Source organism: Botrytis porri (genome assembly GCF_014898465.1).
Source record: "Botrytis porri strain MUCL 3234 chromosome Unknown BPOR_015, whole genome shotgun sequence".
Taxonomy (NCBI): Eukaryota; Fungi; Ascomycota; class Leotiomycetes; order Helotiales; family Sclerotiniaceae; genus Botrytis; species Botrytis porri.
In genome coordinates, this window is record NW_024066089.1 from 550,835 (window position 1) to 569,710 (window position 18,876).

The 18,876-nt window shown below is 42.8% G+C and overlaps 7 protein-coding genes across 7 annotated transcripts; 5 read left to right on the plus strand and 2 right to left on the minus strand.

Annotated features, from left to right (window-relative positions):
• Positions 1–516: 516 nt before the first annotated feature.
• Positions 517–1,686, plus strand: EAF01_009951 (uncharacterized protein; the record flags this gene model as incomplete). Its single annotated transcript, XM_038918207.1, has 4 exons — positions 517–820; positions 890–1,257; positions 1,315–1,585; positions 1,646–1,686. The coding sequence occupies 4 exons, from the start codon at positions 517–519 to the stop codon at positions 1,684–1,686; spliced, it is 984 nt and encodes a 327-aa protein (XP_038766177.1).
• Positions 1,687–3,214: 1,528 nt separating this feature from the next.
• On the minus strand, positions 3,215–3,763 carry EAF01_009952 (uncharacterized protein; the record flags this gene model as incomplete). The annotated part of the gene is made up of 2 exons (XM_038918208.1): positions 3,215–3,599; positions 3,651–3,763. The coding sequence occupies 2 exons, from the start codon at positions 3,761–3,763 to the stop codon at positions 3,215–3,217; spliced, it is 498 nt and encodes a 165-aa protein (XP_038766178.1).
• Positions 3,764–4,859: 1,096 nt separating this feature from the next.
• EAF01_009953 (uncharacterized protein) lies at positions 4,860–6,189 on the plus strand. Its single transcript, XM_038918209.1, has 2 exons — positions 4,860–5,155; positions 5,240–6,189. Exons 1-2 carry the CDS (start codon positions 4,951–4,953, stop codon positions 5,677–5,679), a joined length of 645 nt encoding a protein of 214 aa, XP_038766179.1. The 5' UTR covers positions 4,860–4,950; the 3' UTR covers positions 5,680–6,189.
• Positions 6,190–6,603: 414 nt separating this feature from the next.
• Positions 6,604–8,145, plus strand: EAF01_009954 (uncharacterized protein; the record flags this gene model as incomplete). The annotated part of the gene is made up of 1 exon (XM_038918210.1): positions 6,604–8,145. The coding sequence occupies one exon, from the start codon at positions 6,604–6,606 to the stop codon at positions 8,143–8,145; it is 1,542 nt and encodes a 513-aa protein (XP_038766180.1).
• A 975-nt stretch (positions 8,146–9,120) lies between these two features.
• EAF01_009955 (uncharacterized protein) lies at positions 9,121–9,624 on the plus strand (the record flags this gene model as incomplete). The annotated part of the gene is made up of 1 exon (XM_038918211.1): positions 9,121–9,624. One exon carries the CDS (start codon positions 9,121–9,123, stop codon positions 9,622–9,624), a length of 504 nt encoding a protein of 167 aa, XP_038766181.1.
• An 844-nt stretch (positions 9,625–10,468) lies between these two features.
• On the plus strand, positions 10,469–10,975 carry EAF01_009956 (uncharacterized protein; the record flags this gene model as incomplete). Its single annotated transcript, XM_038918212.1, has 1 exon — positions 10,469–10,975. The coding sequence occupies one exon, from the start codon at positions 10,469–10,471 to the stop codon at positions 10,973–10,975; it is 507 nt and encodes a 168-aa protein (XP_038766182.1).
• Positions 10,976–14,195: 3,220 nt separating this feature from the next.
• Positions 14,196–16,429, minus strand: EAF01_009957 (uncharacterized protein). The gene is made up of 2 exons (XM_038918213.1): positions 16,025–16,429; positions 14,196–15,908 (listed from the first exon to the last, which is right to left on the minus strand). The coding sequence occupies exons 1-2, from the start codon at positions 16,229–16,231 to the stop codon at positions 14,754–14,756; spliced, it is 1,362 nt and encodes a 453-aa protein (XP_038766183.1). The 5' UTR covers positions 16,232–16,429; the 3' UTR covers positions 14,196–14,753.
• Positions 16,430–18,876: the final 2,447 nt, after the last annotated feature.

An 18,876-nucleotide genomic window follows, 5' to 3' on the forward strand; every position in this document is an offset into this window, starting at 1 on the left:
AATAAAAGGTGGGTCGTGGAGGGAAGCACATTTTACCCCAAGTCCTGAACATCTAAAATAGACCATTAACCTTTTGTACCTCTCCTGTGACTTCGTATTTGAGGCTCTAGATGATTTGTTGAGCTTGTTATCGTTATTTACCCCGCTTCAGATTGGAAGGATTGGCTCATGAAGTGTCAAACCACAAAGAACCATGATTGTGCTACTGCTGCAAAGTCAAGTGGCTTCGTTATGGCCTTTCCCCGCAGAGGTGATATTGATTGCTAGAATCCGATTCCCCAGTCAGTCTTGGATCCGAGATGCCTGGTGATTCATTAAAATAGGCATTAGCTCCTACAGTCGCTTAAAAGGCGTTGTTTAAGACGGGCTTTACATATAGTTCGGTCTTACTGTCGCTTCTTTTCAATCACGTATCATTGAGCTTCCAATTTACTAGGCTGTGCAGCTAAACCACATAATATATAGTTACACAGCCTTCTCTTCTCAACTATCAACAAACCCAAAGCTGTTAAAGTCATGTCTACCCTTCGGAATGTTTCACGTGTCTCGATCAGATATTTCCGATCCCATCCTCGTCCTCTCACACGCACCTTCTCTGTCTTTCCACATCTCTCAAGTCCGCCATCTCAAACGAGTCAAGCACTGCCTGCGCCAGATGCCGAAAATGCAGCACTCAAGAGTGGTCAGCCCTCAACATATCTAGGGACTAAAAAACGTCTACCCGAATTCAACTTGGTCGATAAAGTGGTATGCGTTTCCGGGGCTGGCAGAGGATTAGGATTGGTACAGGCAGAAGCTTTATTGGAGGCCGGTGCTAAAGGTATGCAATGTCGATTACAGCTCGAAAACAATTTTGGGATTGAATGATTCCATCTAACAAATAGCATAGTATACGCCCTTGACCGTCTCGAATTCCCCTCTCCCGATTTCGATCGCATTGCACAGCGTGCAAAGGAGGAACTCGGCACATCGCTCTCATACCGCCGCATCGACGTACGAGATGTCGAGGGTCTAAACTCTATAATTGATGAGATAGCTCAGACAGAAGGACGAATGGATGGCCTGATAGCAGCAGCTGGAATCCAACAAGAAACTCCAGCTCTGGAATACTCGGCTAAGGATGTCGATTTAATGATGAGTGTCAACGTAACCGGTGTTTTTATGACAGCACAGGCAGTCGCAAAACAAATGGTGAAATTTGGAAATGGAGGGAGTATAGTGCTTATTGCCAGTATGAGTGGAACTGTTGCCAATCGGGTTCGTCTTATCCTCTGCCTCTGCGATTTCATATCCATACTAACTGGTGATCTTCAGGGTCTCATATGTCCCGCTTACAACGCATCGAAGTCCGCAGTTCTACAACTTGCGAGAAACTTGGCTAGTGAGTGGGGTGAATATAGTATTCGAGTCAACACCATTTCTCCCGGATATATAGTGACAGCTATGGTGGAGGAACTATTCAAGAAATTCCCAGAAAGGAGAACAGACTGGCCAAAACAAAATATGTTGGGGAGATTGAGTGCTCCAGAAGAATACAGAGGGGCGGCGGTATTTTTGGTTAGCGATGCTAGTAGTTTCATGACTGGTATGTTACCCTTCAATCTTGGTACTACTTTTAGGACGAATCACTGACTGTATTTTACAGGCGCGGATCTGAGGATGGATGGCGGACATTCAAGTTGGTAGGCGTGTGTTGGGATTTGACAGCAATGTGATTAGCACGCAGAGCAGGAAGTTTTGGATGAGAGTTTTAGCGTTGTATTTACCTAGAAATGAAATTTGCATAGTGCTAGGTTCTCATTCCAGTCAAAAATATCCAGCCATACAATAACTTATTGATACTAGCAATTTACTACTTCTCAGTAGCCAAAAAGAACAAAAAAAGGTGTTGAAGTGCGAAACTTCTTGAAGAGTCCGAGTCTTTTCTTTTTTTGCTATTTTTATTTTGCTATTTTTGCTGTATTTGGTCACAGGGCTTCTAAGCTGGTTGGAAGTTGAGTTGCACATTCTAACCACTGTACCAACTAATCACAATCTTGTTGGACGTAGACGTGATTATATAGGGCGGCCGAAGGGCGGGGTATGGAATGGATATATTGGAGAGAGATTCACTATCTATGAAAGAGGATTGGGTTTACAGCCAAGTTGGGTTGGAGTTCAGTTAGGTGTGGGAAGATGGTATGGCTTGATTATATGGGATGATAAGTTATGAGTATTGAGAATTTGAATAGCCGTGGATTTCTGAATCCCTCCGACGTTATTCCAATCATCTTTCATCGAATCTAGTATTTATCCAAGTATCGGAAAGAAATATACAAACAATCCACATCCTCTCCCCAACCCTTCAACTACCCAAGCCCCCCATAATATAATCCACAACTACACATCTCGGTTTCCACTAATCAGTCTCGTCAACCCCGCATTCCGTTCTTCTGGGTCGATATCCACCTGGCCCAGGAGGCCCATTATATCCCTCGCCAGACCCAGGTCCATCTCCATACCGATTCCCAGACGGGGGACCTCGAATCGGTCCATTTTCTCTCCCTAACATCGGCCACATGGGAATATAACATTTTTCATCTCCTGCACTTTTATGTTCACAGCTTGTCCATTCACCGGCCCAGCCGAGCCAGGCTTTTAGTTCTTGTATACCATGGATCCAGCGGAGGATTTCTTTTTGATTTTGGGGGGTGAGAATGGATGGATTTCATGAGTCTGGAGATGGTTGGTTGAATGTGCTGGTCTAGATTTTCTCGATGGAAAATCTAATGTCGATTAGGATGTTGCAGATTCCGGCTTGGGTTCTTCGATGGCCCATTTGAGGGAGGGTTTGGAGGGTGATAGGTAGATATTGAGGGATGGGGAAAGAAGTCGCGTGTGGTGGTAGTGACAGCGGGAATAGGTGGTTTGGAAGAGAGTGTAGTTTCGTTGCCAGATTGAAGGGGGTTCATTGGGAGAGGGACATTCGAGGAAGGGGAGAAGGAATGAATGGGTCTTTTCTCGAATGGATGGCATCCACTTTCTTTCTGTTGTTTTGTTGGATGGCGGGACTGAAGAATAAGTCTGTAGGGTTTGAAGAAGTTGAGATAGGGGTGAATTGCAGGTTTGGACAATCCCGTCGGTCATAGTCGTCCAGTCAATATCGGTACAATTCGAAGATTGACTGAGTAAATTCTTGAGAACTCTTTCTGAGTCCTCTTTCATCATTGCTGCGTCATCTGTATTGATATCTTCTCCTTCGCATCAAAGCGTTCAACGCAGTAATTCTTGTATCTTCATCCTCTAGACCACCTTTCCAGAACCCTTCGCTTGTCAAGTTCAATGTTTCCCTTTCTACCAAACCTCGCGCCTTTGCTTGACTCTCAAATTTAGGAGAGTAGTAGTTTAGGATTCCACATGTGAGCAATTTAACTCTATTTTCGCCAAGTCCTGGTCCTTCTCCAGAAGATCCGTAATGAGCAGCAGCGCTTGTGAACCAACTCCAGCCTTGACTTCGAAGGAATGGTTCTCTCTCAGAATCGCGTCTGAAGTTTGGTGGCATGGCAGGAAGGTTTTCAGTGGGATTTTCTGTATGTGTAGATTGCGGTGACCGAGTTGTTCTAGATGGTAGTGGAAGTTAGGATAGGAGATCCGCCTCTTCCTTTTCGTACACTTTATTTGGTACATTTTGGGGAAGTAATGGAGCTGTAACATTCAAATGTTCGACTAATCTGAGGGTTTCGCTCTCGAAATCACACCATGTCATCTCGAATCCAGCATTCATTCTTACAAACCCTTCGACTCCCTAGCCCTTTCCACCGAGACCTCTTTCGTGCACCCAAGAGCAGAGGCCTCTTGCCCTATCATATTCTTGTACTAAGCCTGGTCCAAAATGTCCATTAGGATCCGGGCCAGTCACATTGCCGTAGATGTGGAGCATTTGTGTGTGCATTCGGCCTGTCCCCATAAGTGTAGCGGATTCCCCGTCAAAATAAGCGCATTTTGCTGTGCGGGTAGCTTGGAATGTGAGAAGATGGGAATTTCTGGTAGAGCCCATAATCCCATAGGCCATTTCGCTGAAGCATGATTAGCAAATAGTCTAATCTGGAATCACTTGTCTTTGGTGAGTTCAGAACAGAGCGTATTATCATGAACGTAACCGCAAGAAGCTATCCATGTTGACTTTGCAATGAAAGCAGAATCTAGATAGGAGAAGCCTTTCCCTAGCCTCAATTATTCAAACGAGCTAGCAGAGGGGAAAACCGTTATCGGGATTGCAAGGCTTGAATTTATCAATTGATCCCGAAAATCACTTACGTAACTACATCTTTCAGAGCTTTGTCGTTTCTCGCTGCTAAAGTTCCTCTGACGCCAGATGAAGGGTTATAAGCTCACCGGAACGCTAATTTGGCCTCTGTTCAGGGGGGTGGATTGCTAAACGAAGAACAAAAATCGTAATACACTCGCATGGCAAAGAAACCTATTCTAGACTTTCAGGTAGAGATTTACCATCTCTTCGACCATGATACAGTTTTGTGAGAGGAGGTATTTTGCATGGAACAATACTGTGCCCACTTAGAAAGAATATATTTAGCCATTGCTGAAAAGTTATACAAAAAATCGAAACATAACATAATACAAACATTATTTCAAGACGATGAAATATCACTGTGAACTATACATGATGGAAAGAAAGAAATTGAAGATGCAATTTGAAGAAGTCACTTGAATATATATATATATATAATTCATGCCGCGTAAGCACTGTTGAAGCATTCGTAGCGGTCGAAGATAAGGAGTCTTACCGCCAATCATAACCCTAACCTTGCGATTCAGGCTTGAAGTTTAGGCTAGCTTCCCCAGAAATCATTGAAGCCCCTCAGCGCATCATCGAGCTCCGTCAACTATCCATTCTCATCAATAACGTTGCCATCAAATTTTTCTCCTTAAACAATTCGAAGTACGAAAAAGATGGGAGCTTCGCAATCCAAAAATCTAGCAAAAGCTTCTAAAGCAGCCTCTTTGTCAGCTTCAAATACTGCACGCAAATACCCAACTCGAACCCCGCCGCCTTCATCTCCCCGCACAAATGTAGAGTCAAGTCAACCAAGTACTTCCGCAAAATTGGGGCCGACTGTTCATCCAGAACCAAGCTCCTCATCTGAAAAGAACCAATGTTTGTCATCTTCTGTCAATGGCTTTCGGCGTTTCAATTGGAAGTCTGAGATAGGAATCCGCCTGCTAATGTAATATTCTATAGCAATAAGCTTTGATGCCTCCGATCCAGATATTGGTCTCAATTCTCGCCTTCGTGAATTAGGTCCTGTTACACCTTCACCTACTCTCTCTAATTCATCTACATTCAATCGAGCCTCAGCACAAGATCCCATCACATCCGGCAACAATTTTATCCCTTCTGCTTCCACACCTTCGCAATCGATATTTCCAACCGCAAATAATCCTGCGGTTACCCTTCTGGCGGCGAGATCCAGAATAGCAGAAGAAGCAGAGAGGGACTTCGAGAAAATCGGCAGGAAGGGATTCCAGGGTAGGAAGTACCTGGATGTTGCGACTATTCGAACAGTCCTGGTTTGCAGGTCTGAGGGCATGCCTGATTCCGAAATTGAGCAGAGATTGGAACTTAGACGTGGTATTGTAAAGATTCTGGGAGGGAATGTTGTGAGTGTTGCAGGTGTATAATTCGAGGGATGAGAGAAATCCAACATTCAGTTGGAACTCCGAAAACAAGCCTACAGTGGCGATATAATTCCAGCCACATGGTAGACATTACAACCTGTCTTCGACTGTTCTATTATATGCTTCAAATAGATACGAAGTCAGTGTACAGTATAATGAATCATGAAAGGGCTGGTGAAAAGGAATGATCGACATTCTAGAAGGTGTATTAGCCACTGTAGGCAGAGATATTGTATCGTATGTCACCAAAGAAGACTGCCTAGTAAGGGACAGCAAAGCTCTGGGAAAGAACCAAGACTCTTTGCTAGAAAAAGCCTATGAGTTATGTGCTATATGCTATGTGCTTTGATACCCTTTAAAGATTGTCACTACCAAGACTTGAGCAATTCATCACGGATTCGGGCTCGACATGGTTTCATTTAGAATATTGGCTGGGCATGTTTCTTGTCATTTATGACCTGTTGCCCTTGGGAATTCTAAAATCAATGTAACTGCTCGTGGATAATAAGTACTTGAGGTTTACAATATAAGCAATATAACAAATTCCATTCTCACAATCTATGTCACAAGCAGATTGCGGGGCATATTTTTGAAGCTATTCTGCCGGGCGGTGTGAGACCTAGACAATTATCAAGATCACTTATCTGGCGACAAATTCAAAACACTTTCTGGTGAATAATTCCATTGAAGAACATTGCATTTGATATAAAATGTGTTCTAGCATATTGATCTCTTCACTATGCATGGAATCTATCCATCTGCCCTCCATAATATATAGATACTCACTCAAAATAAGCACCGTTTAATTGGTCGATCACTTTCATGCCGAAAATTGGTCGGTAACTTCCGAGAAATCATGCAACTTTATATCCTCACATCATTGCAACTCTTATTAAGGGCTTTCGAAGCTCGACAATTACACTCGCAATGATTGTCCGGTCTCCTATATTTGCTGGCGCTTTACGGCAAAATGGATTAGGGAATGTATGCATCTCATGTTCTCTGCGAACGGAATTGAGCGGAATCCGAAGAGCTGGGAGGAATTTCTCGAATTCAAATGGTAGGAAAACAACAATAGTGCAAAGGTTGGGGACTGGGTATTTCTTTGCAAATAGAGATATCTTCGGGAATGCAGGAAAGGGCGGTATGAGTACTGCTGTGGATGCAATCAGCAGGAAAGACGTAGAGGAGGCAAAAGAAAGCATTGAGAAGGGTTCTGCGATACCGGTCACTGCTGCACAATCAGAAATCCTGCCACCCCATCGACGAAGGCGGCATAAACAATTACTCGAACAACAAGGTGATAAAGAATTCCTTCCTGAAAATGCTTCCACGGTCCATGCCGACCGCGCGAGCGCACTTCCACAATCTTCCATGAAACGACTATTATCAGTCCTCTTGTCTCTCACCAAACCCCGCCTTTCAATGCTCGTCGTTCTTACCGCATGTTCAGCCTACACATTATACCCAGTACCTTCACTTTTATCTTCGACTCTTCTTGAAACACCCAGTTTGAGCACCCTCACCCTTCTCTTCCTTACGACTGGTACGGCCCTATGCGCCGCTTCCGCAAACACCCTCAATATGCTTTACGAACCTAAATACGACGCGCAAATGTCACGAACACGAAATAGACCCCTTGTTCGAAAACTCATTTCGCCGGGTGGCGCTTTACTTTTCGCAATTGCGAGTGGAGTTGTTGGGGTAGGAGGTTTGTATTATGGGGTCAATCCCACCACTGCCTTTTTGGGTGCTTTGAACATTGGGCTATATGCTGGTGTTTATACGCCATTGAAAAGAGTTACAGTCTTTAATACTTGGGTCGGTGCAATAGTCGGAGGCATTCCTCCATTGATGGGATGGACTGCTGCGGCTGGACAAACTTCGTCACATCTTTCTTCTTCCTCAACACCTGAATGGCAGGATTTACTTCTCGGACCAGATAGTGCGGGAGGTTGGTTACTAGCAGGATTGTTATTTGCATGGCAACTTTCGCATTTCATGCCTTTATCCTGGTCTATTCGTGAAGAATACAAAGGCGCCGGATATAGAATGTTATGTTGGGTAAATCCTGCCATGAATGGTCGCGTGGCTCTTAGATATAGTATCGCATGCATACCCCTATGCATCGGACTTTGCTATGCGAATGTAACTGAATGGACATTCGCAGCAGCTAGCATGCCTGTAAATGCATGGCTGGTCCGAGAGGCCTACAGGTTTTGGAAATACGAGGGCCAAAAAGGAAGCGCAAAAAAGCTTTTCTGGGCAAGTGTTTGGCATTTACCAGTCGTACTTGTCTTGGCAATGGTGGAGAAGAAGGGATTGTGGAGTAGAATTTTATCGGTGATTTTTGGACAGAGAACAGAGGATGATGAGGAGTGGGAATATTTGGACGAGGATGAGCATGAGGAAATACCTGTGCAGAAATCGCCTGTCCCAATGATTGTCTCGGCAAATTCAAGTAGATAAATCATGCGCAAGAAAGATTTTGTATGTTGATAGAGATTTTTTTTTATACATCTCTACTTTTGTATTTCGTGTGTACAATACTTTTCGCGTGTGGTTTTGTAGATATGAACCTACCAGCGGGCGTGCAATTTTAGAAATACCACTCTATATCTTTGAGATTGCGTCTCTTAACCATGAGCTAAATGTGTGCCTAAACATTTCCTCCCTCGTATATAGTTCTCCATCTCCCTCTTCTAGCCTACCAATAGCACAACCTTTACTTCTCAAGAGTCAAGCCTACCTACATCTCGTCTACACTTCCTATCACCGTTTTGTTATATATTTGTGTTTCGACACGAGCGCAAATACGGAACTAATCCAGAAACCTTGTCTCAAGACCTAGCGTGTTATATTATGATAGCGACTGCGAACTAGCATTCAGCGAGATGCTGCAGTGCAGTGAATACCGCTTTCCGACACACGAATGACTCTTTTCGGAAAGTGAATATGACTTCGTTTGGAGATATCATAATGAGTCCTAGAAGAAATCTAAAATAACTCGATTCGATTTGAATCGATAATCATGACTCCCTGGAAGAAGAAAAGGTCATGGAATGATTGTATGAGCATCACACTTTTTATACAAAAGTCAATGCATTTTCTTTTGTGTAGAGCTTTTGACTTTTCACTTGCAACTTCCACTCCACGAGCTCCGATATAATCCAGAGATCCTGTTTACAGTCAAATGCAAACATATCTTCTATCAAATCGAAGTCTCATCACCGGGCGTTTTGATACTTGACGATTACGGGCTACACTCCTCGCCATTACATTGACCAGTGTCACAAGATACCTATCTAATCTGATCTTACCATAAGCTCCCCACGACGCTATTCGTCGTACAATTGTGTACCCGAATGAGCCAAGTAGTCACACCAACATACCTGTCTCAAAGCATCAATATCTCCCATCAGCATCCATCCCCGTCATCACACGATGTGCAAGACAGTACTTGTCAAAGGACCATGCTGGTGCAACGGCAACAATGGCAAGAGAGTCACCCTGCGCGAATATCTGGAGAAGTGTCCGAATGTATTGAATGGAGGCTCGCATGATGAGTTTGAGCTACTTTTTCCGGAGATCAAGGTTGTTAAAAGTAGATGTGATAAGTGCCCGTATTTAGAGGTTGAGGCGGATAGATTGGAAACGGAAGCGAGGGAAAGGGAAAGGATGGAGATTGATAGACAGGCGGAAAGAGTGGAGGTGCAGAGAGTGGTGGAAGAGAGAGAAGCGCAAGTAGTGGCGCAGGGAGGTTATCAGGGATACGAAGGAGGATATCAAGGAGGATACGAAGGAGGATATCAAGCAAACAGTCAAGCAGATCATCAAGGAGGATACCAGGAAGGATATCAAAGAAGCTATCAAGGAGGCAATCAAGGAAGCTATCAAGAAGCCCATCGCCAAGGCCATCGAAGAGTCCATCGAGGACACAAACGTTGATTAGTATCTGGTATTAGAGAAGCTACAAGCCCATGAAACTGAAGTTGTGGCGAGCTCTTTTAACGTCTCGTTTTGTACAGTTGGGTTGAATTTATGCATTAGACTTTCGTAAAAAAAAAGTATCGAAATTTTATCCTCCACCCAGTTAGTCTGGAGCCTCGAGTAAAGAATGCAAATATTTTATACATTTTTATTAAGGGTTTTGTGGTGCTATCTATATATTGCAGTGTGTATGTGAGTAGATGTCGATCTCTCATATTACTTCCACTTCATCTGTGTATTTGGTCCACAGAGAGGAAAGTCACTGGCTTTGAAGACACAGAGTTGAGTCTTTTTTGAATAAATTGGAATGAGTCTTTTTGAAGATGCTTGAGTGACTCCAAAATGACAGAATTATAGTGACTCTCTCCTCATAAATCTTAATAACTGTGTGAGCCTAGCTTCCTCAACATAAAAGCGTTCCATTTCCTCTTATTGAAGCATCTAATCTTTAATATCCAATTCCATCCACTGATTCGCATATCTTCAAATTCTCAAACTTTCGAGCTTTCGGGAAATAATCATACATTCCATCAACATCATACTATTCCTCTCGACTATCTTACTACTTCTTATCCACGAACTCTTTCTGGTCTCTACGTTCTTGAAAACCCCTACACTTTCTGTGCTTACTACGGACTGGCGAGTACACTTTTCAACATCATTGTCGCTGGCATTATCACATCATTACCAAATCGTCAACAAGTTCTCGGGATATCCACTTAAGAAAGTAATTTTCAAATACTGCACTGCTAAAACGCATCCAGTACAGACCGATTAATCGCACCTACATAATATTTCAAGCATGAGCTCTCCTGCCCCTCCATGCAAAACGTGCAGACTGCATCTGTATATCGGACAATGCTTTTGTGACGGCAACGGCGGCAAAAATGTCGAATTCTACAAGCATGAAATAAAGTGCAGAGTGGGAGTAAATCAACCCTTTAATGAGGACAAAATACATTATAAGATTTGCAGATACTGTCATGGTGAAGAGTCAAGGGCGAAAGAGGGAGAAGCGAGGAGGAAGAAGGAGATTGAGAGGGAGGCAGGAGATAGAGAGGCACTAGATATGGCGAGAAGAGTGTCACAAGCGAATAAAGAGAGACGGAGAGAATTGAGAGAAGGAGGAAAAAGTAAGGGAGGAGGAAAGAGAAAGAGAGAGAGAGAGAGAGAGAGAGAAGAAGAAGAGAGAGAAAGAGAGAGAGAAAGAGAGAGATGGGGGAGTGACAGGATTGATAGAAATCAGGAAAATGCGAAAGTTCTGAGAAGAGCGAGGAGAGATGAGCGAGTGAGGTGGGAAGAGAGATAAGCCGCCAGTGCGGCATTCTTCGCGGAGATCGCATCAAGCTATTAGGAAATTCGACTACTAGCAGACATATGATGTTTCAGGGGAAGCGTCAGTTATGAGCATGTATCAGTGGTGGGTCTAGTTGCTATTCAGCTATTTGCGTTGGACTTTTATTAAAGGTGTAGAAATTTGACCTCCGCGTGCAGCGTCGAGTCCATGAATATACACCTCTTATGCACTTTATTCGGTTCCTTCCATGTGTAATGCAATGCAGTGTTTATCAAAATTGACGTCAGTACCTTGTCATACTCAAGAGTGTTCCGTTCACATTAATATTCTATACATTGTAAGTGCGGAGATATCCTTTTCACGTCCACCTAATCTAATATGAGAGCATGCCATGTTATGAATGTTCAATGACAAGTCTCAGTCCGAGAACTTACAGAAGACTTTCCGCGTCAGAAAGATTCTCACTCGAATTGAGTCAGTAAAGCCATAATACTCACTGGAAGCTTAGCCAGTCATGCCAGTCCTTCAGATTGTGCTGCATATTATTGCTTAGCGAAATTGCTGCAGGGGATCAATATTGCATCTAGCAGAGTAATGATTCTTTTTGTAGAGGAATAAGCATGACTCTTTGAGAATCCTTGCAATGGAATGATTGTGTGAGACTAGCATTCTCAACACAAAAGCATTTCAGTTCCCTCTTGTGAAAACATTCAAACTTTGATCTTCAACACTATCCACCAATTCAAATTTTCAAATGTTCAAGAGTTTGAGAAATAAAAATATGTTCTATCAGTATCATAGTATTCCCTTCTATTACTCGCTGCCTCCACAGTTCTAAGAATTCCAAGTCTCTGTTATTCTTACAGACCTGCAAGTTGACTCGACCGTCATCGTCGTTGACATCATCACCATTCATTGAATTCGAAAGATATCTACATCTGCCCACATTTAAGTTACAGTAAGACTTCACAGCAGATTTTCCAGAATATTGACCCCCTTTCAGCTAATGACCCCTATAGATCACTATCTCAATTTGATTATTCCTCAAAACATCAATTCAAAATGTGCTGTCCATATAAAAAGCGAGGATATTGCTGGTGTAACGAAAACAACGGCAATTATGCTATCTTCGAGAAGACAAAATTTCTTTGCAAAGAAGTATGTGACGGATAAATTTGTAAGAAGAAAGAAGATGACTTCATTCACAACTACTGGAAATGTAAAGGGTGCTAGGGAATGAGCCCGGATCAGAAGAGGAGACTGCGGAAGCTGAAGCTGAAACCCAGACAAGAGCTGCATGGATTTTATAGTCTGGTAAAGGATAAAATGTCATGAGCGGATTAGTGGTGAGATGGGTACGAATTGTGTGGTTGGTTTCTTTGGTTTGCATGGGATTATAAAGGGGTTCCTTGTTCCGTCACCCGCCTAGGTAGAGCGTTGACAATTTGGAACAAGTGGGAACCCATTACATATGAATTTGCGTTTGACTTTTGTAAAAGTTATAGAATTCCTCTCCTCAGCCCGTTGCAAAGTATAAAGACGCCCAATAACTATTGATGCTCATATTGGCTCTGATCATGTTGATATTATTTCCTTCAGAGATGAATTTTCTAGCTCTACCTAACTTAGTTTTAGAGTGTGCCCAATCGTGGATGATGAATCATAAGTCTCAAGTCAAAAGTCTACGAGGCTTCCTGTTTAGAGAGACTCCGAGTCAAATCGAGTTGATTGTTCATAATACTCATTGTCAGTCAAAATAGTCATGGCCGGCATTTAATTCATGCGACATACGACACTTTTGGCCGAGAACGAGTAAGGGGGTGGATATGACATCTGAGTACAGCAATGATTCTTTCCGGAATATATTGGGTCTTCGTAAGGAAATAAACATGACTCCTTGAAAACGACGGCAATGGAATAACTGATGGACATAGCAAAATGCGCACAAAAAGCTTCGAGTCCCCTTTCTGTGTAGACATTTTATTCTTCAACCTACAAGATAGCTTTGAAGCCTCATACCCACTTCCTCAAATTTCAAGAATCAAAACGACAAGAAGTTTCATCAAAGATTACCATTATTTAATACCCTGCTAAATCGTGTCTACAAACAACTCTCTCCTCCTGATATCATTGACACCTTCTATCGGTACAAAATCCTTCTGTTTCACTTCTCATAGCCATATCGGCACTTTGTCCTTAACAAGTCCTTAAGATTCCTATTCCCATCCATATCAAACCCCCGGTGAGATTCCATATCTTTGACTATCGAACTTCAACTATATACTAACAAAAACTGTCAGTACCATCCTCGAAACTCATCGACTCTCCCTGTCCAACATGTGCCACATTGAAGCGAGATCTAAACTCTGTTATTGTGACAGAAAACGTGGTGCTCCTGTGTTTGTGGAGAATGTTTTTGTCAAGTGTAACAAATGGCCACATAATCCACCACTAAATTCAGTGGAGAGGATAAAAAATTACAACTGTGTGTGTCCAGAGTGTTATAATTCACAGAAAACTGCAACGGCGAGAGAGGCAGCCGCAGATGAAAGAGATGCATTTGAAGCTGCTATAATTCTTCAGAATATAAGCGAAGGGCGTGGATAATGAGGAAATATTGAAGGGAGACTGAAGAGAGACGGTTCGCCATCTTGATGTTTCCTTTTCTTTTTGGTTTGCGTTGGACTTTGTAGAAAGGTTTAGTTGTTGCATCCTCCGTCTAGCTACGGGGGTTGCGTCTTCAGAATGAATACAAATTTTCTACACACTTTTGTCGTCCATGAATACGCAGAGCAATCTGCCATGTATGATTTTGAATTCAAAATCCAGTCACACTCATGACTGTCTTCGTCATATCAATACAAGCCTAGTCATATATTCGATTCATATCAATTCCACAGACATATGTATCTGTACCACATACTCGAACAATGATCATACCGAAATTATTGAGAATGAATTCTGCCCAGCTCTTTGAATAGTTCAAGTCATACTTGTGACTGACTTTGCAAATATTTCCATTCAGACTGATCATTCCATACAATTGACTTGTTCGTACGAAATAATCTTCACTGTCAAAGTATTCCTGAAGTCAAATTCTGCGACCAGAACTATATTCAATGCTTTTCACAGGCCAGCAAGAATCATCGCCGACGCAGTTTAGTCTGTCTCTCACACGGATCATAATTATCAAACGACAGAAAAAAAACGAAAGAAAAACGAAAAGCAAAGTTGTAGAATGTAAATCGTATATTCATATATTTCATCTCTCCTATATACTTCCATAATTATCCATCCATACTATAGGATCTAAATTGTAACCACAAATTTGAATGTTGATATAAATATCATCCTCCCATATATCATAGCTCATCTGCATTTATGTACTCATAACCCATCGCACTTTTCCGAGCCACCTGACGGAATCTCTACCACCCATTATCTACAACCATCGTCGAGCTATCTCAAACGCGTCAAAACCCGCAATACTCTTCGCATGAGATCTCCTTCAGATCTCTTTGAATCGACTAACAATCCAAAGCTCATCGAGATTTCAAACGTCAAAATCCATTGCACCAAAGTTGTCGTAAGAGATCAACGGATCACTTCAACTAACATCCGCGCGAATCCCAACATTTCCACCTAGGAAAACGAAAGACACCGACCAAAACTTTTGGATAAAGATACAGACGCGAAGAAAAGACGAAAGCATTCTATCCTGCACGCTTGAGGAAACACGCTCTCAGCGCCAAACCGACACTGAAACAACTCCCATCATTACTATTATCTCCTAATGACGTCTCATCAATCCCTTCTTTCCCTTCATCTCTCTCCTGGACTTGGCCTTCTTCTGTCCATCTCTCTTAACATAGATAACCTCATTGTTAGGATCGACTTCCTCACCACCGAACTCACTTCCTGGTCCGAAATCAGGCTCACCTCCCAAACTACCGAAGATATCTCCGATATAGTTGGTAGGAGTCACACCTGCAGCGAAAGTTGAGTTCCAGCCATCGATAATTCCCTTGATAACTTCAGTACCAGCGAGATAGATGTTCTCAACAGCTGGTTCGAAAGCACCTTGGTTGGAGTACAAGAGGTTGAACTCGACAGAGGCACCGGGGTATGGACGATCGAAATCAGAGGCTGTGCGCATAATGATAATACGGGAAAAATCGACGATCTTGAAGAGAGCAGCACGCAAAAGAGCAGAAAGTGTGGCGTTATCTTCTTGGGCCGTCATGCAGCAAACTCCTGAACCGTTGGTGAGCAATGTGGTGGTGTTTTCGAATGCTTCTCCGAGGAGAGTACCAGAGTAGTATACATCGGAAGTTGCAGTATCACACGTGATGACAGTAGGAGCGTGGGTTGCTGCTTGATATTTGTTGACAGCTGCTGTGGCGTTGTCTGTTGCGTACAATGCACGGTAGGCGATGGATTCGGATGAATCGTTCAAAGATGCCTTTTTCGCGAATCCGACGGCCAAATCACGAAGTGGTTCGTTGACTTCGAATACTTCGGTTCCGTAGATGTTGGCGGGGTATTGATCGGGGGCATATGAACCTTGGGGGAAGTATCCGGTGGTGAAGTTATCGGGCTTTTCTCTTGCGTCAAATTCATATTGAAGAGCAACTTGAATGGTGTACTTTGAGAATGCGACATCACCAATGCTACCGTGCTTTGGGTTGATACCAGCAATTCCACCAACGAGGAAATAAGTCGAGCTGAGATCGAAAGCGGGGGAGAGTGTCAAAGCGGTGATGGTTGAAGCTGCGTTGATTTCGGATTCACCAGTGGTGAGTTGACACACGGATCCATCGGCAAGACAATGGGCTTGTGGGAAGATAGGGGAGAATCCGGGCACAGTAATGTTTCTCGCGAGGAGATTTCCGATTGAGCCTGGGGCGAAGGAGTTTTCGTACCAGATGTCTGCTTCGGGGGTGAACTAAAAACAAGTCAGATGATATGTCCAAATTGAACAATTGTCGTATCTTTTTGGACGAGGGGTATGCGAAAATTGTGGAATTGAGGCCTGTCAAGATGACGTAAAGGGATACATACCATAGAAATGATGAAAACCTTAGGTTTGACCACACTAGATGTCGAATTGGTGATTTCCAACTTAACATCCAAACCATCAGCCTGAACACTGAAATGGATATCCTTCTTGTCTAAGTTGGTTTTTGGAAGTCCATATGGTTTAGTGGTTGCAGCAGTAGCCACAGATCCTACACCAGCCCAAAGGCTAAGAAGAGCAGAAGTACGCATGATGTTGAGGGGGTATGGTATGATCTATCGGGGGACTTGTGGAGGTTCTGCGGAAAGTAGCGGGGGATGAGTAGGAGACAGAAGCACAAGAGAAGATCTTGGGATAAAGGAGACTCGATGATCTATCTATTACTCGAGAGGAGGAAGGGAGAGCGGGAGGGAAGCTGTAGAAAAGGTAGAGAAAGAAATAAGAAAAGGTTTAATTGGACTCGAGGTTCTGGAAGCTTAATATATTCCGTGGTACCTGCAGTGAATTGTCAATCAAAGCAAAGAGTGCATTGTACATGACCCATATCTCCACAAATCACCTCGAAAACATGTTAATCACACGCTTCGGATATTCACGCATCTGTTCCTGGTTTTGAGGCTTTATCCAATAAACCTTCTCATTCCGTTGAGAATACTTGACCGATTTGACGGGGGAGCTGATCTTTGATCTTCCTTGCAGATACTAGAGAGGAGATCTGGATTGGTCTAGCTCGTTTGGATAGATATGGATATTGGTATGGATATGGCGTACCAAAATATCACACAGCACACCTAAACGATATCGAAAAGATAGCAAATAATCATAATAAATCAACTAAATCTGTCTTGCTATCCCAATCCTCTTTCCATAAATCAATCCAACTCCGATATCGTCACCAGGATCCATCATAGAAAGAATACAGAATTCAAGCCTTATCGCAATGCATGCAAGCCCGCCGCTAATACCTACGGAGTACATCCTGTAGGCTGTATGTAACCATAATGTATGCAAATAAGCCTTGGGATTTTCTTGGGAATCTCACCGTCATCATCCATTTCAACACGAACGTCTTCAGTATCTATTCTCCTCGTTACAAGTACGGGAAATTCTCCGTAGGAGTTCGCCAGTTGAAGTCTTGGCGTGATACCAGACCGCTTGATAAATCCGGGGGGTGATTGTTGTTGTACGAATAGCCAATACAAACAGGCAGAAATTATTGTCATTTTTATATTGTCATTTTCATCTTGTCAATCTCATTGTCACGGTATCTATCGAATAACTATCGATAAGGAATTCCCGCCAAGTCAATGACAAAAGTGGACGTTACTCATTACTGCATCTAATTAACCAGCTAAACTTCGGCTTACTAGCCTCCTAGCATATTTCTTGTTCCTAGATCCATCGATACGGGAACTAACATATCATTTCCTCTTATAGAATAAAAGACGTGAAGAAGAAGAAATTTTTACAACTCAAATATTGAAGTCTCATTGAAGTCACTGTGCAGTATGTGATGTAAACAAACGACAGTAGCAACTAATTGATATTCTCGGCTCCCTTACTTCGATTCTCAATCATCTAGGTAATCCAAATCAATCAATCGATAAACCCATCCTATCCTCTCACCATCTTGGCGAATTTCTTGGATCAATTCGAAGCATTATAAACAATCAACAATCTTGATACCGCTCGCAGGATAATCCTCGGTGAGGTCCGCAGGTCCCCGTTTATCCCATCTAAATAGCGCCGCAAAAGATAAGCTCAACCACACCCCCCCATGTCATCATCCACACACCTCCACTTGAAGAACTCACCTGGGCAATCTCAGTTATTAACCCAATATACGAGTATGTCTTCTACCTTCCTTTTCAGTACTAGACGTCACCGACGCCGTTGAAACATCCGATTCCGAACCATGTTTCTATCCTGGAGATTTTGTATTTCTACCAGTTACGAACGTTGGGAGTGGGAGAGAGATTGGCTTTTTGGTTCCAATTCTGATTCGTTAGTTGTGCTATACTCTCAATTCTATACCTCCTTCTCGGATTCCAGTCTCCTTTGAGGCTCATGCCAAGTGCACGGGAAAATAGTCAAGATACTCGTGATAAGAGAGTTTACCCAAGACGTATGACAGATTCTGTAATAATGATTAGGAAAAAAATACCAGATCTAAACGATCGGAAATTCCTCGTGGTATCCGATTGAGACATTGAGACATTGAATGGAATGGAATGCCTATTCCTTCCCGAGACCAATCAATCAATATCAATAAATTATTAATGTGGATTCGATTTGTATACAGTATCACACTGAAAAAAGTTAAATCTATTCCATGGAAAATAAACCACACATACAGTCGTAATAAATTTCTTCTGTTCTCTGCGAACGACTTTTATTAAATTACGATCATGATGACGAAAAAGTAACAATTCATCACGAGCTTGACAACCATCGATCATTGTAAATGTCCCAACTGTTCCCCTCTCACGCTATCATCATATCAAGATTCTTTAACATGTCCTGAAATTCACTAACAAAACTAGCTCTCTGTGTCCGGCACCCTCCTAGTTTCCCAGTCAACCTACAGGCGGAATTCATCGGTACAAACCGACAAGAAGTGGAGACTTATGTGCCGAGGAGGCGCGTAGATTCTCTTATCACGCCTCGCAACACCATTATCGTGATATTTGGCAATGGGATCATGATAATGTCATGAAAACGCTGGATGAAGATGATATGATTGAAATTGTGAAGGTGGGTGCCTCGAGATTCGGTACGTTCCTGAAGTACGTATCTACCAACTTCTTTGACAGTCGGGTTCGACGACTTGAAATCGTGCCGAGGTGAAGTGAGTGTAAAGTAGGTATCGAATCATGGGAGGAGAGATTCTTCGCTC

Coding starts and splice junctions, on each gene's coding strand:
- EAF01_009953 (XM_038918209.1), top strand. CDS start 4,951: ATGGGAGCTTCGCAATCCAAAAATCTAGCAAAAGCTTCTAAAGCAGCC. Junction 5,156..5,239: donor CTCATCTGAAAAGAACCAAT/GTTTGTCATCTT, acceptor AATATTCTATAG/CAATAAGCTTTGATGCCTCC.
- EAF01_009957 (XM_038918213.1), bottom strand. CDS start 16,231: ATGCGTACTTCTGCTCTTCTTAGCCTTTGGGCTGGTGTAGGATCTGTG. Junction 15,909..16,024: donor AGGTTTTCATCATTTCTATG/GTATGTATCCCT, acceptor ACTTGTTTTTAG/TTCACCCCCGAAGCAGACAT.